The sequence below is a fragment of the Lolium perenne genome, chromosome 4 (assembly GCF_019359855.2).
Source record: "Lolium perenne isolate Kyuss_39 chromosome 4, Kyuss_2.0, whole genome shotgun sequence".
Classification (NCBI taxonomy): domain Eukaryota; kingdom Viridiplantae; phylum Streptophyta; class Magnoliopsida; order Poales; family Poaceae; genus Lolium; species Lolium perenne.
In genome coordinates this window covers 30,417,211-30,440,417 of record NC_067247.2, presented here as the reverse complement: position 1 = coordinate 30,440,417, position 23,207 = coordinate 30,417,211, and the positions used below count along the sequence as shown (strand labels likewise).

The following is a 23,207-nucleotide window of genomic DNA, read 5'->3' as shown; positions in this document are numbered from 1 at the left end:
ATGTCCACAAGGGAATGCATTAGCTAGCGTGGTGGAAGATGTGCATCCTGAAAGAAAAGGGAGGAATGGATTAGTTTCCGCGACTTGCGTGCTTTTAATATGGTAATGATGGCTAAACAATGTTGGAGATTACTGGGAAAACCTGACTCTATTTGTGCTAAGAGCAAGGTATTACCTAGGTTACTAAAGCTTTTCCTTTTGTTGCTAACGCAATGACGGTTGAAGCATACACTCTGCAGGCGGGATTGTGTTTATCACAACACACGGGTTGCCATCGGTTGATCATTCAATCAGATAATACCCCAGGGTCGAGACTATGAGAGAAGGAGGCTTTTCAATAACCAGTGGCGGACCCAACCGCCCCTAAACCCGCGTACGTGCCCAGGCTTCTGGCTAGCGGCGTTGCTTATCTTGATGAAAATTTGATGAAGAGTATGCCCGGGCTTGATGGAAATTTTGGGTCTGCAACTATCAATAACTGCAGCAACAACTATCTTCCACGTTTGCAACATCTTGTCAAAGGAATTTACAAAGGTTACTTATGAGCACTTCTTAAGGGAAGCCAATTCTGTGGTACATGAGCTTGCTAGAAATTGTTTTCAATCTTCTAGTTCTTGAATTTGGGACGGTAACCTCATAGCTTTATTTTACTTTTTTGATAAGCAATGTAAGGGTGTTTCATAATGAATAAAGCTAGTCAAAAGGCATTTCCTAAAAAAACATGGTAGTTTACTAGTTTCGGGGCAAAGGACGGACGGTCAATTATGTGTGAGTCAGCGGGGACCCACACGGCGACTTGGACCCCCATCGAAATGATCCCCTCCCCCACATGGGGTAGATTAACCAAAAAGTAAGGTACACGCACGGTGCAAGCAAAGGATCTAGGGAACCTCATCTTGGAATTTCTCTCTCCTTTATTCAATCTGCATCTCTCCAGGATGAACTTTCGCCGCAAAGAATCATCAACCGACCGACACATACGTACTTAATAATTACATACATAATCTTGTTTAATTTAGAACTTGGTTTAGTTTATGGTGATTCGGCGAGATCAGATCTCATGGCACGAATGTTGCACTCATGGTGGAGTGGCCGCGCACGCACTCGTCGTCGTCAGGGAATAAAGACGTTGGTACCTGCAAATACCACAAGGAACCACCGTCTCCTCCCTCCCTAATTTTCTATACTTGACTGGAGTTGTTTCTTGTCAGTACATGCATTCTCGGTACAAAAAATAGTCCATCTTTTACAACTTTTCCCAACGTCTCTCCAAGCATCTATTCTTTAGGAAACGTGAAAGCATGTTACGGAGGAAGTCATCATGTGCAAAAGAGCGCTTTTGGTTGAAAAAACTCTTAAACTAATGCTTTGATAACATTTCAACTTATACTCAAGACGAGACCACTCGTAGTTTCAAAAAAAAAAAAAAAAAGACGAGAACACTCGTGTGACATTGTCCACAGTTCATCGCGGTTGGCACTTTTATCCCACAGACATTTGCACGCACAACAACATGGTTAATATTGTTTTGCACACATGTATGATATGCTTTGCCATTACTTCTTTCCATAGATTTTTATGCTTTCATATTATTGCTTCATATGCACGCATATGTTGCAGGGCAATTATGTGGTAACATTAACAATACTTATAAAACAACTCGATTTTATAAGGAACAAGCTGATGATGAGTTCCACAAAAAGGAACAGGCTGATTATAGCCTTCAAAGATTGCACCACCATTCACCAATATTCATGGATTATGTGCAGATCTTTCATCATGTGCAGAACTTTATCTAATTATTTACATTTAAACTCTCGCTGACAAGATGGCTCAAGAAAGCAGCTTGCCATGGGTTCCAAGAAGACAATAATATAACCAACCACACTCGTATGTGCATGCCCTCCTCCACTTGTATATATACCACAATTTTAACTAAAAAACCACAAGCAAATGAAAACCATCATTTCCCAGGTTTATTCCGTTTGAGAGCGGCGATCCTCTTTGTGTAGAATATCCATCCTATAACATAAGATAATGTTCTCCATCCTCTGTAAGGCTTGGGCTTTGATATCGTCGCGATGAAGCCCTTCAGCGCAGCACCAAGATCTTGCGAGTCAAAAGACACGGAAGGATCTGGACAACGGTAGTAGTCTTCGCTGAATGAGGGGTGACTGGTGCTATCCTCGTAAACCAATGAATTGGGGAATTTATCTAGAGCATGTGGTTCTTGAGTTTGTCCATGGCCACCAAGTGAAGGGAGCTCCGACTGATATCTACTTCCACTGCTTTCTGCAGTTTCCAGTGAACGAGGATCTAAGGCACACGATGGTTCGGCAGAGAATATGTCACCTGATGGTATATCCAAGTCGCTTAGATCAAAATCATCAGTGCCAACTTGTGCAGGTAACTGGTAGAATTCGTTTTCATGCAAAGATGGAGATCTCATATTGCATAGCTGTGATGGATTCTTTAAAAGTGTTTCACTGTCACAGGTCGACACATTCTTCCAATTTTCATATGCCTGCTTCACAGCTGCATGTGCTTCAGCCTAAAAGGAACAGATGCTGTAAGAACAAATGGTCTAGGTCGCAACCGGTAGAAGGGAAGTACATATGAATTTGGTTCTAAGAAACTTATAAGATAAAAGAAGAGTGAATACCTTCTCCTTTTCTGTAAAATCATCAACAGAAACAAATTTCTCGGATATTAACCCTCTCACTTCACCAACAACATTGAACACAACGGCAGTTTTGCTTGGGCTGTCCGGATAGTAAATATGCACCTTGTCACTTTTTATACATGTTGTTTTAGCATGCTCAACAGCAACCTCCCAAATCTTAGTTGACATACCACCGCCCAATATCTGCACAATTTTAATGTAATAGTTGTTACGAAATCCACATATTTGCTGAACCACATCTATCATCTGGAACAACATGCCACATCTTATTTACACAATAGAGTGCCCAGGTAAGAATTTTGAAATGTGAACTCTGTTTAGCATAATGAAAACCTAGAATCAATTAACAGTCATGTTTACCACAGATAAAAAACAGCTGATCCACCCAAATGCGGAACTATGCAGTTCGTAGGCTTCAGTTTTTTCTTAATTACAAGACTAAAAAATTATGCATATCAACTTTGGACAGAATGGATCACACAGGCAAATAATGCAAACTTTGAAAGGGCTGCATATTACCTTCCGAAGCCTAGGAGCATCAAGGTGTAATCTTGTGAGAAAATCTTTGACGGTAACTATCTTCTCCTTATTCAAACGCTTGTGAAAAGCTCCTTCCTTGCCAATCTTCTCCAGGCGCCAAACCTCATCTTCAAGAACTGGTGGGTGGTGCTTCTTGTACACTGGGACAGAGGAACAAAACATAACAAGTGAGGAGTATTTCTTCAAAAAAGACAAGTGAGGAATTGAAAATTGTCCATCTTCATAGCATTTGAGAAAATTATAGGTGAATCACCAACAGTAACAACAAACTAATTTGTTCTACTTATATTAAGAAAGCAAACTGATATTAGCAGACATAAGTAATTATCATACATACTGTGCTTTAACCAATCTAAAATGCAGCACGGAATCCACATGCCTATATTTGTATGTTCAATTGTGAATTTGAAGGGCACCATACCAAAATGACATAAGCTTATCAGATGTCCAGAAGGAAGGAGTGCAAAAAACTAAAATTATTGATAGCCAATGCGTAACTCACATTCTCCACGATGATCCTTGACCACAAAACATTCAGTTTTTGCTTCACGTACTCTTACGCCATTGAAATAACCATCCTCAGTTCTTGCACCTAACCTGAACTTTCGGCTGCGTGTCCAGCTAGAGTTATCTGTGAATGATACATCTGCCACTGTACCAATGCCTCTATCAAGGCCAACAGACACGTCTCCAGAAAGCAAGGGCCGTTTACCTTCTCTTTCTCTAAGAATGTTATTATTGAACTCCTGAGCTGTCCAGTCACCGTCTTCTCCCCCTTGAAAGTCCCCTTCTAGAACTACTAGTTCAACCTTCAACTGGGACTCCTTACCCGTTACTACAACTTCTCTGGTCAAAGAGTCAACTAGAGCAATGCTTAGACTTAAGGTACCCTGGCCTTCAATCTTGGAGCCAGTGAAAATAGGAAGAGAAAGCCTAGTTGTGAACTGGAGCTGCAAATTTTTCGATGTAGATGGAACAATGTCCGCGGGGCTCCTAATGAAAAAGGTTAGAAAACCAGGTGGTTAGTAAAAGCTGTATAGTTACATACCTATACACTGACCAATACTTGCCATGTCGTTAGACAAATGTGTTATAATATCTTACCTTGTCATCATAGCAGTATGATTTGCAAGAGCCAACTCAATTTCTTCTTTAACCTAAAAAATTGACTTAGATTAAACATCAAGATAACCACTGGATAGCCTGAAACAAAAACCGTGCCTGAAAACACCCATGTCTAGGTCAAACTTTAGGATCCAGGCGGCAGCTTTGACTGAAAATAGTATCTTCTGGATACGAATGTCAAAATGGACGTATGGTTTGAATGGTTCTGACTTCTGAATATTGAAGAATACTGCAAGTCTACAAGAGCTAATTGGATACCGTGGCTTCTGAGCAGTGTGATTGAGATGGATTGAACATGAAACCCCTTGCCCTAAATGAATGCCCAGGAAGTCGTTCTATTTTCTCAATCAAAATTGCGAGTTCGCAGTTCCTATACCCTGAAAACTAATACTCCCTCCATCTCATGAAACTTGTCTTAACTTTATCGAGATTTGGATGCATCTAGCTACTATTTAGTGTCTAGACACATCCAAATCTTGACAAAGTTAAGACAAGCTTCATGAGAAGGAGGCAATACGCATCTACCAGTACAAGATGGACTCAATTGACACAAAAAACAGTTCAGGTTCTGTATGAGAGAAGGATAGGTCTCATAGAATCGTTTAGTCCCTGGGCTCCCGCGAGTCCCAGGGCGAAACCCTGAATCGCCGCCGCCGCCAGAGTTCCTCCCCCCCTCCCCCGCTTCGCCGCCGCCAGGAGGGCGGCGGCGGCGGCGAGGCACCTCTTCCCTCCTCGCGGTGTCGCCTGCGCGGGCGGTCTCGTCGCGAAGGGGCACGACGCTGGCAGGGGGCGTGGCGGCGCGGCTGCGCTTGCGGCGGCGTGGTGATTCTGTGTGCTGGGCGCACTCAGGGTGGCGGCGGCTCCCGCGGAGGCGTCTGCAGTGCTGGGCGGCGCGAGCTCGGCCGACGGCAGGATAAGGGCGACGAGCACGGCGACGCGAGTTTCGGCGGCCACGGCCGGGCAGGCCGGCAGTGGCAAGGCCTGCAGGGAAGGAGCAGGGTGCTGCGTGGGCTGGGTGGCCTCCCTGACCGCCCTGCGTGCGGGTTGGGGCAGGGGCCCGGGCCCTGCCAGGCCCACTTCGCCCCCAGATCTGGTACCCGGCGGCCATGGTGGCCGGCGGTTGCCTCTCTGGCCTTCTCTGGGGTTTGTATGTCGACCCTCGCGGTGGTGGTTCTTGTTTCCCTCGGTGCTGCAGCGGGCAGAGTTGGAACGCCGGGGCGGCGGCCCTGGAAGGGGGGGAGCTTTCTGGTTGGCGAGCGAGCCAGTAGCTCTGGTGCTGGTCGGTGCCATGGTCATGAGGGCGACGTGGTATTCGGCGAGTTGAGTGTCGTGGGGTGTAGATGGCGGTGAGGTTGCCAAAGGGAAACCTTTGCCCCTCGGGCCACGGCGGCGGCGTCCGCGGATGGTGTTCCCTTGTTGAAGGCGCCGTGAGGCCAATCTCCGTCCCTCTACTTCGTCCGGGTGAAAACCCAAGATCCTCGGATCGGGCGGTGGCGGCACCCCGGTGTCGTGTTATTCTTGAAGACACCGTCTTGGAGCCCACAGCGCGAGGCTCACCGATGGTTGTGACGGAGGTGATTCTTCGGCGATCTTCAGCAAGGCTTGCTCCGTGCCCTTCCCTTGTCGAGCTTCCTTGGCGCTGCTCTTCGGTTTTGTGAGCAACGTGGGTCGGTCCCTGGTGGTGGTTGGCTTCCGGTGGCGTTTCTGCGATGGAGGAGTTCTGTTGAGGCGCGCGTGAAAATGGCTCGCTCTCGAGTGAGCTCCGGCCCAACACTGTAGACTCCATCTCTTCTCCGAGTCCTCGTAGGCGCTTTGGCTGAGCATGTTGGTCGCGTTTCCGGTTGTAGCTTCTTCGGTAGTTCGTGTGGGTGTGTGGTGTCGTTCTGTAAGCTGGGTTCAGCACTTTGTATCGTTCTTGCCGTTGGTGGCTTTGTTAATTCAAAGTTGGGCACTTGAGTGCCTTTTATCTAAAAAAAGATGGACTCAATTTAAGTAACCTAAATTTAATTCAGAAACCATGCCAACCAACACACCAGAATCCAAATCCCAATGGGATTAGAAGGAGATTCAGATTAGAAAAGGCACGTCCTATACAATTTGCATGGTACACAGTTCAACGAGATGAGGGGAGAAACAGCTTGGATCGGCTCCTCGGTTCTCACAAGAGCTTCTCATGGGTGTGATTTGAGATCTACTGAACACCCTGTTCCTAAATGAATACCTAAAAGGCGGTTGGGATTTCAGAGTGAAAAATAAGTGAGCGCTTGGAGTTTCTGATGTGCACACTCAAAACTAATATAGGCGATACGCGTACAAAATGGATTCCTGACAGTAATACTGTTATCATATTAAGAGGTTATTAATTTTCAGAAACCATGTAGCACGACGAAATGAAAAGGGGATGGATGCAGTTCAGACGTAGAACGCATCCGACGAAATTTCCATGATATGCTCGAACGGAACGAGGATTGGGGAGGGGAACGGCGTGCATAGGATGGGCGGCTCACCACTCTCCGGATGAGGGGCTCGATGGAGGTGAAGAGCTTCTCGATGCTGCTCTTCCGCATCACCTCCGCGATGACCCTGCAGAAACGAATGCAACCGAATCAGGCCAACCCGAGGGGTTCCAGGCTCGAGGCGTACTCGCGGAGGGGGAGGGCGGGGGAAGGGATGAGGAGTCGTACTCGCGGAGGGCGGGGACCCGCTGCCGCTTGGGCTCCCCGGGGCGGAGGGGCGCGGAGGAGCTCCCGCCAGGCTCCGCCGTGCCGCATCCGCCCCACCGCGGGCGCTCGCCCTCCTCCGGCTGCCGCTTCTGCGACATCTCCGGCGAGCTCGCTCCGATGCCCGATCGCCGCCGGCCCGCTGGTCGCAACCTAACGAGAGCACCGCGCCGCACGGACGGACAGGCCACAACTAATAGAAAATGACCTCAGAGCTAGCTGCGGGGTGACTCGGCTCGGCCCACAGGGCCAGAAAAGGCAAGCTGCTCCAAGAACGACCCGGCGGCCTATCCTGCCGGCCCTAAACCAAAGTTTTGGCAGCATCGAATCCTCTTTTTGTCTCGCCTCCGCCAAGACATGGGCAGTGCTTGGAGCTTCCGATGCTTGCCATCTTCCTGGCAAGATTTTGACATTTGGCCAGGAAAGATTAATTGTGTCCCTGATATGTGGGGTAGGAATGTAGGATGATTAGGAAGTGTGGCCACAGAGATGTCATTGTCAGAGCTTTTGACTGTTACCCTGAAAAGGAGAGGCTGATAAACATCTACTACTGAGGGCATGCCCAATGCATAGCCCTAGGGGTGTTGCCTCACAGCTTTATCTTGGTTCGGGTGGTCCAAATTAGGTTCGGATGAGGAGGCAGCCTCTTCATCAGGAGGCAACCTCTTCAGTCATAAAGTGAAAACTGAGTGGAATTGTGAGAGAGAAAGAGAAAAACTAAATCAGCTTTTGAGAGAAAGACATATTAATGGGACCATAACATGGCATGCATACGTCAAAAGTTTTATCCAAGCCTAGTTGGACAGCTGCCTCCATTGCTCATGCCCTGAACATCCGTTTCGGATAAGCTGAATGACTAAATAGAATGACTCTATGGTCAAAGAGACGATAATCAATCAGCATAATACCAGATGCCCAGCTGATGCGTACAGCTTGATGGGAATAATAGAATAACCAATGAGCCTCATGATGACAACAGTAGCACCCAAACGATCTCAAGCCAAGCAAAGAAGCATCCCAGTTCCAGGAACTCGATGAACCACAACTTTCTTGTGGAAACAGCAACGGCAATATCACACCTGGATTCTAAAGCAAGATTGGCATCTTCATTTGCATGGCTAATCCGTCTCTGGCGGCAAGCTATCCACCAAAATAGTTCTCACCCAACTGACAGTTCCATCCAGTCTTCATAGCAACCACTTTACTCATGAGCATGTTCCTTAAAATATCAACTTTACCATACAGGATTTTAGAGGTCACCTAAATTAAGGGATTTGCATTTTGAATTCATCCATGTAACAATCTTGTCATGGAGCAGTAGAAATTGAAACAAACCCACTTGCATTATCACTCTCGAGGAAACAAGCCAGAAACAAGTTTCAGCTTACAAAACAGAAACCATTTGGCAGAATGAGACAAGAGATCGACACGTTTGGTACTGTAGAATGTTTCAGCATACGATTGGCTGATGGAACTGAGCTCGATGAACCACAGCTTTTCTGTGAAAACAACATCACAAGCACATCCTACGTCTAAAGCAAGATTTACATCAGTCCGACTAAAGCTTTATCGACTCTTCCAGAAGCCAAGTATCAGATTTGCTCAGACTTCAAATCAGGAACATCAGTTGCCTACAGTCATCAACACCTGCTGAACAAATAACAGCAAAGTTATAATCTGGAGAAAAAGTATGGAATGACGTCCAGTAAATACTTGGTGCAGTAGAGAGATTCTGCTGGCTTACAAATTCTAACAGGACATAGATTTCACACCCAAAAAGACTAAAATTAAACCAACGTACACAATATGAGCTGCAAGGTAGTTTTGGGAATATTATTAAAAACACAGGTGGCACTTATAGTAGAGGTTGCACTTGTAGTGCTAGCACATCGATTGGAATTTTAGACACCGAATCAAATTTGTCCACGACAAGTGAGCTGCAGTAACCAATGCAAACTCACTCAACTCAGCATCAAGGCTACAATTAAGTTTAGTTGCATCATGGTTGTAAGGTTTCAATTCACCCTGAGAGTTATCAACTTCAAAATTGTACTAGAAGTTATTAATGTACAAATTCTTTTGAAAATATAGCTTCCTTGAATACAGTGCTACTGCTTGACTTAATAGATTTACCTACCATCAGGAAAACAGGATGAAATCTACTATGTGCACAACAACTTCCGTACACCACAGCTGAGGAGCAATGCTGCCCTTGTAAAGCACTTTCTCGATCATTTCATCAAGGGCAGTCAGCTAAATTGATGATATTTACTACTGTAACAAATTTCATAATCCCATAAGATATAAAGAAAACAGTAACTTAATTATGGGTGAGTTCAAATGATCAGTCCATAAATATGGTGAATCCTAGTAGTTGTTTCAACAAGTGTGCCTGATTAGGATAAGCAAGGAACATTGAGATGGCAACCACTCTACTCGTGAGCCTGTCAGTTAAAATGTAGAATTCACAATCTGTAAAATATGATGAATCTTGCTTGTTGGAACATGCCTGCCTACAGCTCAACCAATAAATAAAAAAGGATGCCTCTAGAACAAGGATCATTAACATGACAACCGCTCTACTCTTGATCAGCTTGTTCCCCGCCTGTTAAAATGTCCAATTCACAGGTATACATGTGATCCAAATTGAGAGATTTGTATTATAAATAATTATTCTACATAATCGTATATTGATATCATGCAGAGCAATGGAATTTGGCACAAACTCCATGCACATGGGGATACAAATCAGGAACTGGTTTTAGCACACAGAACAGAAACCATTTGGTAGAATGTGACAGGGTTTGACACAAACTCATTCAATTATCACTCTTCAAAGTGAACACAAGAAAATAACGGTGTCTTGTAGCAAAATTTCCCCAACATCTACGATGCGAACACCACTGGTGAGGATCAATACTGCCCTTGTAAGGCACTTTCTCGATCCTTTCATCAATGGCAATGACCTAACTTAATGATATTTTAATACTGTAATAAATTTCATAATCCCATAAGAGATAATGAAAACAATAACTTTAATTATGGGTGTTCAAATGATCCGTCCTTAAATATGATGAATTCTAGCAGTTGTTGGAACATGCGTGCCTATACCTCAACCAAACCAATGATAAATAACATCTCCTAATTAGGATGAGAAATGAACATTGAGACGGCAACCACTCTATTCGTGAGTCTGTCAGTTAAAATGCAGAATTCACAATTGTACTTCTTAATAAATGTAAAAGATAAAGAAAACTATAACTTAAGGAAGGTTGAGCTCAAATGCCCAGTCCTAAAAGATGATGAATCTTCTTGTTGGAACATACATGCCTACAACTGAACCAACAAAGAAAAGGTGGATGCCTCTCGAACAAGGAGCATTGACATGACAACCACTCTACTCATGAGCTAGTTCCCTGTCGGTTAAATGTCCAATTCACAATTATACATGTGTCCAAATTGAGAGATTTGGATTACGATTTATTCTATTTGATATCATGTGGAGCAACTGAATTTGGCACAACCTCCTTGCACATGAGGATACAAATCAGGAACTGATTTTAGCATACAGAACAGAAACATTTGGTAGAATGTGACAGGGTTTGACACAAAGTCACTGAATTATCACTCTTGAAAGTAAATACAGATCAGAATTCAATTTCAGCATACAGAACAGAACACAGGAACAAGGCCTAATTGCACACATACTACGATCAAGTGATCAAGTGGCAAGCGGTGTTATCGGAGAAGAAAGGGAACACAAACCCTAGCTAGGGCTGGCGGAAGCCGGATGGGAACAGCGAGGCGGCCGTCGGGGTCGGGGCGGAGCCGTTGGACGCGGGGGTGGCCGTCGGGGGAGCGGCGGAGGAGAGCTCGCGGACGAGGGCGGCGAGGGCCTCCGGGTTGGCGCCGCGGTCGCAGAGCGCCATGAGCAGCGAGAGGGTGTGGCGGTCGAGGCCGGTGTCGAGGATCTGGGACATCTGGAACGCCAGCTCCAGCGACTCCTTGGCCTGCCTCGCCGCAGCTCCCTCCGTTCCCATCTCCGACGGGCGCAGTAGTAGCTCTGGTTCGAGTGCCGGCGGGGGCAGAGGTGAGGAGGCGGCCGGAGTAGAGGAGCCTGGCGCGTCGGGGGTGGTGGATTGGGGATCGGGCCGTGAGGAATAGAGCGAGGGAGAAGTGGCTTGCAAAAAATTGGACGTTCTCACTACTGCAAGTCTGAGCCAGGCGAGTTGAATTTCGAATTAACACAGATGTACTCCCAAAATTGTCAAAATAATCGTGTATTACAAGATGTTTAAACTAGACCATCAAAAAAAGATGTTTACACTTTAAACACCACCAGCATAAGCGTACACACAGCACATGTATCATGCAGTTCTGCAAAACTCCTAACTTTACCTCCACCATAACGCACCAGCAACTGATATGTTTAGCTGGAACTCGCCAGGAAGGCGAGGCCGCCATGTTTTACAGGTTTGCATTGTTCAAAGGAGAATCATGCCACATCAAAGCGCGAGTGGCATACAGAGCAACTTAGCAACTATCACTAAACAACAAGTGCGTGATCTGAATCTGATCCTACCTACATTGAGCTAAAAACCTGCGATGCACCTGTAGTCCAGCACTGTCCAAGGCTTCAGGAGTTCTTGCATGCATGTACGGCTGTTTCGGACAAGATGTGTAAGATTTGCAGCCGCATCCACCGGTTGAAGCAAGCGAGGCACTGCAAATGCATGGCACGGACGTTCTCTGAATGCCCAAACCCCAAAACTGCTATTTCTGCGCCTCAACTTCCCTTGTTCAGCCAGATAATACCATATCTGCAACCCTCAGAGCTCACAGTGCAAGGAGTTCCGACTCCTTTTCTTCCACCAATGACTCGGCTGTGGCATGGGCAGAGCCGTTCTCGACCTGGGCCTCCCGAGTGTATATTTTCGAGCCAGGAGACGGCAAGCGGGAGTCCGTCATCTGGACAAAACCTGGGGTGGCCGCTCCGTTTGAGGAATCTATGGCTGCTTGCACCTTTTTCAGCTGGGACTTCAGACATATGATTCGCCCCTTGTTCCATTTTGGGTAATGGAAGGATGATGACAGTGTATCGTTGATAAAGGAGTACACAACTTTTGCGATCGGCAGTCCTCTTGTGACCGTGCTTTTCTCCATTTTCCCTCTCCTGGCAGTCATAAAACTGTCAGGTCAAAGTAGAACAAGAGAAAATTGGTGTTACATGAAAGTTAACTATTTTCTGTGAATAATGAAAATTTTAATTATGCACATGATTATCTATAAGGAATTTAAATGACATAGTCTACTACAGCAGCTTAAAATTGTGGATATAAGTTTATGCTTTATTATTTTCCTCCCAATATCTGGCTTTGAATCCTTCTAGAGCCCTGCATTCAGGTAAGAACTAACACTGCATTGCAGCAGCTTATTAAATCCGAGGAAAATGCAGGAGCATTTCCCATTCTATGAAGAAAAAAAAGCATGGTTACAGCAGCTTAAGATCAACTTCCTTTTTGTGAGCACATCAATCAAAATAAACCAATTCAAGAGCAACTAGAGGATAAAGATACGAAGTACCATAATACTGCAACCTAACAAGATAACAGAAAGGAATATTTTCAGGTTTAGGCTGAAAGCTTACAATACAACAACAGAGGCCAGTTGGGGAAGATCTTTCTCTGCTTTTAGTCTGGTATGAAGTTTATTGAGCCATACTGACACAGCCACCAATGCTCCACCAACCGACATCCTGAAATGTAAAGGAACTTAGTAAAGACCGACAGATATAAACTGGATCAAGTTAATGCAAAAATGCAGATAGGAAATAATATTACCTATGTACATCAAGAGACCAGATCAGCTTGGTGTCACGGGATAATTCAGGGAAGAGTCCATAATTTATCGCATGTTCCAGAACTCTTTCAGCCCGAGCCTTTTGTCCAAACCACCAAAGCACATCAAGGAGAGCATTAAAAAATCGTAAACTGTAGTCACATCCTTCCAAGTTACTGCTGTCGAGGACGTATTCGACCATTTGCCAATTGGAGCTATCATCGTACTCCCCTTTAATCATGGAGGCAATCACTTGATGTGTATTACTATCACGATTTGATTTCATTTCTTCCAGCAGATCATAAGCATCAGCCCACCTGAAAACACAAATTGAGAAATTGAGTACAGACCAATTCTATCACAGAAGAAGGATTTCAGAAATTATAAGTTGCATTTTCGCAAAACAAAAGAAATCATAATTTGCAAAAGAGAAGATAAATCTCAGGTAACTTCCAAGTTCTAATTAACACAAGTATGCTTGCATCAAATCATTTTACTTCTAGATATGTGTTATGTCAATGTTGCCTGTAATGCAAGTCATACCTAGTTCAATGGGCACAAATGATTTTAAGATAAATACGAGAAATAACAAACAAAAGGAAAACGAACACGAACCCCAGCCCATGTCATTCTGGAAACTCAAGGGCATGACCATGGTTAAAACATGTGATTTCTAGAAGTTAAACCAAGACATTAAATGATTATACTACTTCTGAAAAAGAAAGGACTGCAAAACCCAAGCTACAAATACCCTAGTGCAGAATTACACACATATGCCATATCATATTAACTGGAAAAAAAAAGAGGAGCAACAGATGGTTATTTTGAGGCAACTGGTAGATGGTCAATTTTGTGAGTTGTGTTCTTATTGCTAGTTCAAACATTGATCAGCCATCTTAGAAGAAGACGATTGGAATAAATCTAACTGAAGGTCCGAAGTTTGTAAATCTCATTTTCCTATTGTCCAGTGAGCAGCCTGCTTGTTTAGAGGCCAATGAGTTGATGGTCAACTTTGTGAATTATGTAACGGAAAATCCAAAGGTTGTACATCTTTTTAAACAGTGACAAGCTAGGTAGTCTGATTAGAAAAAATGTAAAACATGGTTGGTACAATTTGTCATTTCAACGCTTCCATTTGAACATGAGCAGTCATCAAGATGAGTGCAGAAGTTTGATGGACTATAAAAGCTTATAGTTGGGTTTGACCAATACTTGTCGATCTTAGCATCTAGTGACAAAGGCTGTAAATATTCAAAAAAAATTATCCCATTACAGAATTACATGCATATGCCATATGATACTAACTGAAAGAACACATGAACACCATAAAGTTGTTTGGAGGTAGCCGATTGATGATCAACTTTGAGGTTTATGTTCCCATTGCTAGTTTACACTTCGCTTAGCTATCTTAAACGAAGATTGGCAAATCTAACTGAAGGTCCAAAGTTTGTGGAATTAATTTTTCTATTTCCCAGCGAGCTAAGTCTGTTTGTTTAGAGGTGGTGAGTTGATGGCCAGCATTATGCTTTATTCAACTGAAGATCCAAAGTTTGTACTATATCTTTTTACCTATGCCTAGACAGCTAGTCTGATTTTAGAAGGAAAAAAAAGTAAAACATGATTGGTAGAATTTTTCAGTTCAGCATTTGCACTAGAACAATGAGCAATCTTCAAGAGGAGCACACAAATTTGTAAGACCATAAAGGTGTATAGTTGTGATTGACAGTTACCTGTCGTTCCTAGCATATAGTGACAACATCATGCAGTAAGCAATAATGCTAGGCACGGTCATGTCAGATCTGATCTCCTCAAACTGCTCTTTGCTCTCATCTATAACCCCCGCTATGCAGTAGGCATTGAGTACCCCCTCAAGGGAGCGTTCATCAGGATTAAACCTGGACTTGCGCATCTCCATGTATGCCTTCACCGCGTCATCTAACTGTGCACCCTGGCAGTACGCTTCGATGAGGGCATCAAACGAATCTTTGTTTTTCTGAATGCCAGCGCTGTTGGTCATCCGAGAAAATACGGCCTCCGCCTCCTGGAAAAGCCCACCCTTGGCAAACACATTTGCAAGAGAATTGTAGGTCTCTATTGTGGGCAAGCTACCAATTTCAGTCATCATGTTGAATGCAACGTAGGCCTCCTGGATACCACCAAATAGAGAATCAATGAAATGTAGCATTTGCATCACATCACAAAAGGGCTATCTGAACAACAGTCATAGTATGATATAGCGGTGTTTTGTTTGTAGACTGACCTCATACTTGGCAGCATGACCGAGCGCCTCAATTAGGCCAGTGTAGGCCTTTGCAGTAGGCACCATTCCTTCTTTCGATATATAGTCAAGAACTTCTCTGGCATCCTCGTGGAGACCACCCTGGCCACACGCAGCCAAGACACCTTCGCAGGTCTCCATGTCCGGTTCTATCCCCGTACGAAGCATATCGTGGAAGAGCTCCACCACCTCCTTGAAGAATCCGCCGTCCCCGAACACGTTGAAGAGCACATTGTAGGTTGCCGTGTCTGGAGGCACCGCGGTCCTCATCTCACGGAAGAGCTCACGCACGCCATCGAACCGCCCTTGCTTTCCGTATTGGTCGAGCAGGACACGGTAGGTCGCGGCGGTGGGCGCGCATCCATCGGCCTGCATCTGCCGCAGCACCGCCACGGCTTCGGCTGTGGCGCCAATCCGCGTGTGGGCCTCCATGAGCCCGAGATATGCGGAGGGGTCTGGCGTGTGTCCTGTGTCGGCCATTTCGCCGAACAGCTCGGCGACACGGGAGAGGTTTCCAGCGCCGGCGAAGGCAGCGACGATGTGGCGGTAGGAGGTGTTGTCCGGCGAGACGCCGGCCTCCAGCATGGTGCGCAGCAGCATCTCGGACTGGTCGCTGAGCGCGCGCACGGCTGCGGCGGCGAGGAGGGTGTTGTAGGTGGTGAGGTCGGGGCGCACGGCCGGGGACGCGTCGTGGCGCATCTCGGCGAAGAGGCCGAGGAGCGCGTGGAAGGGGACGGGCGGGTCGGCGGCGCGCGCGCAGGCGGCGAGCACGGTGTTGTAGGTGGCGGCGGTGGGGGCGACCCCGGCGGCCTTCATCTGGTCGAGCAGCGCGCGGGCCTCCTCGTGGAGCGCGTTGCGCGCGTAGGCGGCGATGAGGGAGGTGTAGGAGAGCGCGGTGCGGGCGTCGGCGGGGAGGTCGTGGAAGACCTCGAGGCACTTGTCGAGGAGCGCGGGGCCCTGGCGGCCCAGCACGCCGATGACGATGGCGTGGATGTGCTCGTCGGGGCGGCACCAGGACTGGCGCTGCATGTACTTGAAGAGGCGCGTGGAGCGCTGCCAGTCGCCGCGGCGGGAGAACTCGCGGTACACGGCGGCGAAGTCCTGCAGGGTCAGCCGGTGCCGCGCCGTCTCGAGGCATTTCGCGATGGAGCCCCGCGGGGCCAGGTTGCTGAGCCGGTCGATCAGGGAGTCCACCTCGTAGGAGTACCTGTCCCGCTCCCCCGCGGAGGCGGAGGAGGCGGAGGCGGAGGCGGATGATGGCGCGCTCAGCCTCGCGGATGGTACGGAGAGCCTGGCGCGGTGGCGGCCGCCGCCGCCGCGGCTCCTGGGGCGGCACCAGCTCCGGGCGGCGGATGGGAAGAGCGGGTCGCAGTGGTAGGAGGACGACGAGGCGACGGTGGTGGTGGAGACGAGCGCCATGGCAGCATGCAGCGGCGGCGGCAGGAGCTGGAGCTGGGGTTTTGGATTTCACCACGCTGCTCGCCTAGATTTTTGGGTGCTGCCGAAGTGGATAGAGTCAGCGAGCGAGCGAGCGAAGGGGAAGACTGGTTGAGCGACTCCGACCCGGCAGGGAAGAAATGGCTAAACCTAACCAGCTTCCCTTGACGCCGCATAGTATCCTTCGTTGCCACGAGGCCTGGGCCAGACGCCCAAGCAACATGACGGCTACTCCCAGTCCCCTCCCTCCTCCCAGCGCCGCCGCCCTCCTCCACTAGCGCCGCCGCCGCTTCTCGCCCTCCCTCCAGTCTCAGATCCGCCGGCCCCTCCTCCCCACTGCGCCTCCAACTGAGACTCCTCTTCCTGGCAAGTTCAGTTCAGTCCTGTTTTCCCCTCTTGTTGTTTTATACAGCTTATTATTACCTAGATGTGTTTCTGATCGGTTACTGCTTGTGCTTTGCGCAGCATCTGACGGCGATCTTGCGGCGGTAGCTTCCACGCCGCTCGGGCCGGTCCATGTCGGCGGGCGACGGCGCGGCGGTGTCGGCCGTGGAGGGGAAGCTCGCGGAGCTCTCCACCAGCTGCGACCTCAGGACTCTCCCCAGGAGGGGCAAGGTCAACCTCTCCTCTCGCCCTCCCGTCTTACCTTACTTTCCTTAGGATCGGCCGATACTGCATGGGTGTCAGATGACATCGAATCCGGTGTGGGGAATTACCGGAAAGATCAACCTGAATGCGGATTCAGAATCTCGCTCTACTGTGTGTACTAGTAGTCAGTATCAGATTCGTTTGCGTGATTACAGGGAAATTGGATAATATCGAAATATAAAACGGGAATCCTAGATGACAGACCGTTCCCTACATAGTCTTCCGGGACTCGCAACTCACTAGTCCACACCCTTTGATTGGCTCGCCATGCGTGCTGTTGTTGTGGATGTATGACGGGAGCATCACAATGTGGAAACACGCCCGGCAGCGTCGCTCCATACCGCGTCACGCCATAACCCATCTCGATAGATCTTTTTGGAGCTATTTTTGGTCATGAGCCCGCACCGCATCCTCCACCTAGTTTTCCGTCATCGTGTTATGCTGTGGAATCTTGTTTGTTTTGGGAATATTGCTAAATTTAGCAAGCCTTACATGCTGTTATGTCTAGAAGATAATTGTTAGATAAATGCTGTATTCGGAAGTGGGGATCTCGTAGTACCATAAATCACAGTGATGACAAATGGAACCTTACACAGTTCGTCGCATTGTGATAGCCTACTCCAGTCCTGTTGGAACTGCTTCTGAATATGACGCTTACCCTGGTTGAACTTGGTACTTAACCCCATTGGGAACATGTTGTACTGGAACTATCAAAATTTTCTATTCTCAGTGTTGTTAGGTACTTGTTTCATGTAGTATAGTTAGGCCTCGTAATACTTAAATTTACCATAATGAAAAATGAAACCTTAGATATTTGGTCGTTTTGTGATAGCCTACTCGAGTCCGGTTGGAACTGCTTCTGAATCTGGCACTTATCTTTGGATTTGCCCTGGTTGAACTTGATACTTAACCCCGTTGGGAACAAGTTCTACTGGAACTACCAAAGGTAGTGTTGTTAGGTACTTGATTTGTGTAGTGTCAGATATGTTTTACTGTTTTTCTTGCTTCCCCTAATCAATCTGGACTTGCCATTGAAATTTCCTTAGTAAATTTAGCATTTATTGTGTCATATTGGGTGGATGTGCGGAATTATCGCAAGGGAGCTATGTTCCTAAAGGAAAATATTGTCCATAGGTGTTTCAAAGTATGAGCTGTTAATATTGTATGAACATGAGGTGTAATAATAGAGTAAACAATGTGCCTCTCCAGTTTATGGAAATAAAATATCTCTATAAATAAGCTTTGAAATCAGGCATCACTTTATAAGAAATGCATTTTTATTCTTTCCAGTCATTATAGTTTTTAAGAAAATTACCCATTTTTGTGTTGTGTCAAGTTATATTTTCCTCCATTCTTTTACTGACTGAATATTCTTTCAATAGATCAAAATGGAAATATGTCAGCAGTATTTCTTTCAGAGAATCTGTCCTATCATTTGATGTTAACATTAGAGGAACTTACTTTTTCAGACTGTATCAGCAATGACATTAAACACTGCCCAGATTCCGCTTGTTGCAAGACATCTGGAGGTTTATGAACCATGTGATGATTCATTTGCACTCGTTAATATGGAAATAGAAAACGGAATCCTAGATGACAACTGTTCCCTTTATTTTCTTCCAAGACTCGCTAGTTCACACCTTTTGATTGGCCGGCGGATCGTACACGCTACCGTTGCGGATGTGTGATGGCAGCATGACAATGTGGGAACAGCCAGCAGCGTCGTGCAATACCCGTCGCACCATAGTCCATCTCAATAGAACTAAATTTGGAGCAATATGAAATGGCAGTAGTGGCTAGCCATGAAGCTGCCTAGCTATTTTTGGTCACCGGCTCTCACCGCGCCTCCCACATAGTTTGCACTTGTCCTGTTGTGCTGTGCAATCTAGTTGGTTTTGGAAATATTACCAAATCTAGCAACTCTTCTATGCTGTTATGTCTAAAAGAAAATTGTTAGCTAAATGCTGTAATCAGAAGTGGAGATATCATAGTACTTAAAATCACAGTGATGACAAATGCAACCTTAGATTGTTCATCGTGTTGTGATAGCCTACTCTAGTCCGGTTGGATCTGCTTCTGAATATGATACTAACCCTTGTTGAACTTGATACTTAACCCCATTGGGAACGACTTGTACTGGAACTATCAAAAGTTTCTATTCCCAGTGTAGTTAGGTACTTGTTTCGTGTAGTGTCACCTATGTTTTACCTTTTTTTCTTGCTTCCACTTATCAATCTGTACCTGCCACTGAAATTTCCTTAGTAAAATTAGCATTTATTGTGCCATATTGGAGGGATGTTTTGGGGGCAATGTTCTTCAAGGAAAATATTGTCCATAAGAGTTTTAAAGCATGAGCTCTTAATATTGGATGAACATGAGGTGTAATTGTCTCAGTGTGCCCCTTCAGTTTGTGGAAATAAAATAAAATTTGGCACCACTTTGTAAGAAATGCATTTTTTATGTTTTCAGTCATAATAAACTTCTAAAATAAAATTACCCATTTTGTGATGTGTCAAGTTCTATTTTCTTCATTCTTTTACTGATTGGGCATTCTTTCAATAGATCAAATTGAAATACGTCACCAGTATTTAAGAAAATTACCCATTTTTGTGTTGTGTCAAGTTATATTTTCCTCCATTCTTTTACTGACTGAATATTCTTTCAATAGATCAAAATGGAAATACGTCAGCAGTATTTCTTTCAGAGAATCTGTCCTATCATTTGATGTTAGCATTAGAGGAACTTACTTTTTCAGACTGTATCAGCAATGACATTAAACACTGCCCAGATTCCGCTTGTTGCAAGACATCTGGAGGGTTTATGAACCATGTGATGCTTCCTTTGCCCTCGTTAATATGGAAATAGAAAACGGAATCCTAGATGACAACTGTTCCCTTTATTTTCTTCCAAGACTCGCGACTCGCTAGTTCACACCTTTTGATTGGCCGGCGGATCGTACACGCTACCGTTGCGGATGTGTGATGGCAGCATGACAATGTGGGAACAGCCAGCAGCGTCGTGCAATACCCGTCGCACCATAGTCCATCTCAATAGAACTAAATTTGGAGCAATATGTTATGGCAGTAGTGGCTAGCTGTGAACCTGCCTAGCTATTTTTGGTCACCGGCTCTCACCACACCTCCCACATAGTTTGCGCTTGTCGTGTTGTGCTGTGGAATCTAGTTAGTTTTGGGAATATTACTAAATCTAGCAACTCTTCTATGCTGTTATGTCTAAAAGATAATTGTTAGCTAAATGCTGTATTCAGAAGTGGAGATATCATAGTACTTCGTCGTGTTGTGATAGGCTACTCTAGTCTGGTTGGAGATGGTCATATTTAGATAATTGTTAGCTAAATGCTATATTGTTAGCTAAATCACAGTGATGACAAATGCAACCTTAGGTAGTTCGTCTGATTGTAATAGCCTAGTCTAGTCCGGTTGGAACTGCTTCTGAATATGACACCTACCCTGGTTGAACTTGATACTTAACCCCATTGTGAACGACTTGTACTGGAACTATCAAATGTTTCTATTCTCAGTGTAGTTAGGTACTTGTTTCGTGTAGTGTCACCTATGTTTTACCTTTTTTCTTGCTTCTCCAAATCAATCTGTACTTGCCACTGAAATTTCCTTAGTAAAATTAGCGTTTATTGTGCCATATTGGAGGGATCTGTGGATTTATTGCAAGGGGGCAATGTTCTTCATGGAAAATATTGTCCAGGAGAGTTTTAACGCATGAGCTCTTAATATTGAATGAACATGAGGTGTAATTGTCTCAGTGTGCCCCTTCAGTTTGTGGCAATAAAATATCTTAATAAATAAGCTTTGAAATTAGGCACCACTTTATAAGAAATGCATTTTTTTTATCTTTTTAGTCATAATAAACTTTTAAAAGAAAATTAAGTTCTATTTTCTCCATTTTTGTACTGATTGGGCATTCTTTCAATAGATCAAATTGAAATATGTCACCAGTATTTGTTTCACAGAGTGTGGGCTATTATTTAATGTTAACATTATGTCAACTTACTTTTTTCAGCCTGCATCTGCAAGGACATTGAACACCGCCCAGATTCCGCTTGTGGCAAGCCATCCGGAGGTTTATGAACCATGTGATGATTCCTTTGCCCTCGTAGATGCTCTGCTCTCTGACAAAGCTCAACTTCTGGCACTACAGCCAAGTTTATGCCTGGAGGTAGGTTGTGGCAGTGGTTATGTCATCACATCTCTAGCCATCATGCTCAGGCAATTAGGCTCCGGAACCCAGTACCTAGCAACAGACATCAACCAGCATGCTGTGGAGACAACTCAAGCCACACTTGGAGCCCATGGTATTCATGCAGATGTTATTGCTACTGATATTGTGTCAGGTCTTGAGAAACGTTTGGCTGGTATGGTTGACGTGGTTGTCGTGAACCCTCCATATGTGCCAACACCTGAGGAAGAAATCGGAATCAAGGGCATCGCTGCATCTTGGGCTGGAGGGTTGAACGGGCGCCAAGTGATCGACCGGATTCTTCCTGCTGTGCGTGAGCTGCTATCAGAAAAAGGGTGCCTGTACATGATTGCCCTCGAAGATAATGATCCTCTGGGTATATGCCATTTGATGAACGAGAAGGGGTTTGCATCTCGTGTTCTCTTGAAGAGGTGTACAGAAGAGGAGAGCCTCTATGTTCTCAAGTTTTGGCAAGATGCTGCTGTTAGCACAAATGCCTCTCAATCTGGCAAATCTCCAGGATCCGATTCCTCGTGGCTTTCTCCGTTCAGATCCTTTTGGCATAAGAATGGTAGCAGTTCTTGACTTCATCAGTTTGGCTTTTACCATCTGCAAATTTCATATGGTGGTGGTATATGTAGACATGTCTGAATGCAGTGTTACTGTCCAGTTCTCACCTGCCTCAGAAAACAAGAACTAGATTGACATGGTGAGCTTAATTAGCTATCGTCCTATGAGCAATATATTGAACCAATTCTAGACTATTAGTACCAAACTTTTATTTATCGGTAAAATCAGCTTCTTATGTTAGCATCATGTGTGTATATGTGCTAGTATAATGAATCTATTGTCTTCCTGAATGCGATGGTATGCAGTTGATTCTACCTTGTTATTTATCTTGCTGGGAGAAGTTGGAAATGTACAAAATTAGCTACAAGACTGTACCAGTGTATGATATATATCTATTTAATATGAGGGTCTGTTTGTTCCTGTGCCTCCATTTGAGTATATCCTATGCTTGTAGTATGTCAAAAAAGATGCATTTGGGTTTGTTCTCAAGTCTTGTGGTGCATTTAGTTGTCGAGTTGCAAAGATACAGAATAAATTTAGGGGATAAATAAAACAGCCAGTACAGAACACGTAAATGCAAGGCAGATAACCTGGAATTATTCTTGGAACTAAATTGGTTGGGTCGTTCGTAACATAGGAGTAGCCTGTAGGTCACCGTGAAAAGGACGACCGGTGGCTCGAGCGGCGGATCCACTGCCGGTGTCGCCATAAGCGTGACTGCACCACCTCTGGGAAGTGATATGACTCATATCATCATAGTTGGATTCAACTAGTTAAGTACTCCCCCGAAATAGCAAAAAGAAAAGAATATAGAACAATCCATGTTTCCTCTCAACCCGCCCCCTCCTAAAAACCTAGCGCAGCCTCCACCTTCACTTCCTCTAGGTTCCTTCTCGGGCTGGCCTCGCTGGTGTCAGGAGGGATGGAGAACACTATCTATACGTGGAGTTTTTAATAAAAAGTAGTGTTTTCATAAATTAGGTTAGGATTTTGGTATCCATTTTCTTGTTGGTCTCCGCCCCAATGAAGATGACATTGTCTACAATAAGTGATCTTTGACTCTTCGTTCGACAACGAGATATCCTTCCCGACATCAATGACGGTGCTGAAAGATTACAATTCTCTAGGCATGGGCCTTCAGATCATTGCTTCG

At 45.4% G+C, this 23,207-nt stretch overlaps 4 protein-coding genes across 8 annotated transcripts; 1 reads left to right on the top strand and 3 right to left on the bottom strand.

The window, feature by feature from the left end:
- Positions 1 to 1,614: 1,614 nt before the first annotated feature.
- Positions 1,615 to 7,280, bottom strand: LOC127292063 (calmodulin-binding protein 60 A). The gene is made up of 7 exons (XM_051321416.1): positions 7,033 to 7,280; positions 6,856 to 6,931; positions 4,328 to 4,380; positions 3,726 to 4,216; positions 3,203 to 3,363; positions 2,663 to 2,866; positions 1,615 to 2,551 (listed from the first exon to the last, which is right to left on the bottom strand). The coding sequence occupies exons 1-7, from the start codon at positions 7,167 to 7,169 to the stop codon at positions 1,964 to 1,966; spliced, it is 1,710 nt and encodes a 569-aa protein (XP_051177376.1). The 5' UTR covers positions 7,170 to 7,280; the 3' UTR covers positions 1,615 to 1,963.
- Positions 7,281 to 8,392: 1,112 nt separating this feature from the next.
- LOC127292062 (mitotic-spindle organizing protein 1A-like) lies at positions 8,393 to 11,247 on the bottom strand. Of its 2 annotated transcripts, none has more exons than XM_051321415.2 (2): positions 10,834 to 11,247; positions 8,393 to 8,718 (listed from the first exon to the last, which is right to left on the bottom strand). In XM_051321415.2, exon 1 carries the CDS (start codon positions 11,106 to 11,108, stop codon positions 10,839 to 10,841), a length of 270 nt encoding a protein of 89 aa, XP_051177375.1. In that variant the 5' UTR covers positions 11,109 to 11,247; the 3' UTR covers positions 8,393 to 8,718; positions 10,834 to 10,838. The 2 variants fall into 2 exon arrangements, with proteins under 2 accessions (XP_051177375.1, XP_051177374.1); XM_051321414.2 differs by having other exon boundaries at positions 8,393 to 8,715; positions 10,834 to 11,246.
- Positions 11,248 to 11,433: 186 nt separating this feature from the next.
- LOC127292060 (uncharacterized) lies at positions 11,434 to 16,739 on the bottom strand. 2 transcript variants are annotated; one of them, XM_051321408.1, is made up of 5 exons: positions 15,167 to 16,739; positions 14,637 to 15,052; positions 12,909 to 13,223; positions 12,716 to 12,823; positions 11,434 to 12,256 (listed from the first exon to the last, which is right to left on the bottom strand). In XM_051321408.1, the coding sequence occupies exons 1-5, from the start codon at positions 16,601 to 16,603 to the stop codon at positions 11,905 to 11,907; spliced, it is 2,628 nt and encodes an 875-aa protein (XP_051177368.1). In that variant the 5' UTR covers positions 16,604 to 16,739; the 3' UTR covers positions 11,434 to 11,904. The 2 variants fall into 2 exon arrangements, with proteins under 2 accessions (XP_051177368.1, XP_051177369.1); XM_051321409.2 differs by having other exon boundaries at positions 11,434 to 12,241; positions 15,167 to 16,738.
- Positions 16,740 to 16,844: 105 nt separating this feature from the next.
- On the top strand, positions 16,845 to 22,480 carry LOC127292061 (uncharacterized). 3 transcript variants are annotated; one of them, XM_051321411.2, is made up of 3 exons: positions 16,845 to 16,987; positions 17,087 to 17,236; positions 21,308 to 22,480. In XM_051321411.2, exons 2-3 carry the CDS (start codon positions 17,138 to 17,140, stop codon positions 22,067 to 22,069), a joined length of 861 nt encoding a protein of 286 aa, XP_051177371.1. In that variant the 5' UTR covers positions 16,845 to 16,987; positions 17,087 to 17,137; the 3' UTR covers positions 22,070 to 22,480. The 3 variants fall into 3 exon arrangements, with proteins under 3 accessions (XP_051177371.1, XP_051177373.1, XP_051177370.1); XM_051321413.2 differs by having other exon boundaries at positions 16,852 to 16,991; XM_051321410.2 differs by having other exon boundaries at positions 16,859 to 16,996.
- Positions 22,481 to 23,207: the final 727 nt, after the last annotated feature.

Excerpts from the sequence above, each read along its gene's own strand:
- LOC127292063 (XM_051321416.1), bottom strand. The coding sequence starts at position 7,169 with ATGTCGCAGAAGCGGCAGCCGGAGGAGGGCGAGCGCCCGCGGTGGGGC. Across the intron at positions 4,217-4,327 it reads CATACTGCTATGATGACAAG|GAGCCCCGCGGACATTGTTC; the intron begins GTAAGATATTAT and ends CTTTTTCATTAG. Across the intron at positions 3,364-3,725 it reads CAAGGATCATCGTGGAGAAT|TGTACAAGAAGCACCACCCA; the intron begins GTGAGTTACGCA and ends CCTCTGTCCCAG.
- LOC127292062 (XM_051321415.2), bottom strand. The coding sequence starts at position 11,108 with ATGGGAACGGAGGGAGCTGCGGCGAGGCAGGCCAAGGAGTCGCTGGAG.
- LOC127292060 (XM_051321408.1), bottom strand. The coding sequence starts at position 16,603 with ATGGCGCTCGTCTCCACCACCACCGTCGCCTCGTCGTCCTCCTACCAC. Across the intron at positions 13,224-14,636 it reads CTATATGCTAGGAACGACAG|GTGGGCTGATGCTTATGATC; the intron begins GTAACTGTCAAT and ends TTGTGTTTTCAG. Across the intron at positions 12,824-12,908 it reads TGGTCTCTTGATGTACATAG|GATGTCGGTTGGTGGAGCAT; the intron begins GTAATATTATTT and ends TTTACATTTCAG.
- LOC127292061 (XM_051321411.2), top strand. The coding sequence starts at position 17,138 with ATGTCGGCGGGCGACGGCGCGGCGGTGTCGGCCGTGGAGGGGAAGCTC. Across the intron at positions 17,237-21,307 it reads CTCTCCCCAGGAGGGGCAAG|CCTGCATCTGCAAGGACATT; the intron begins GTCAACCTCTCC and ends TACTTTTTTCAG.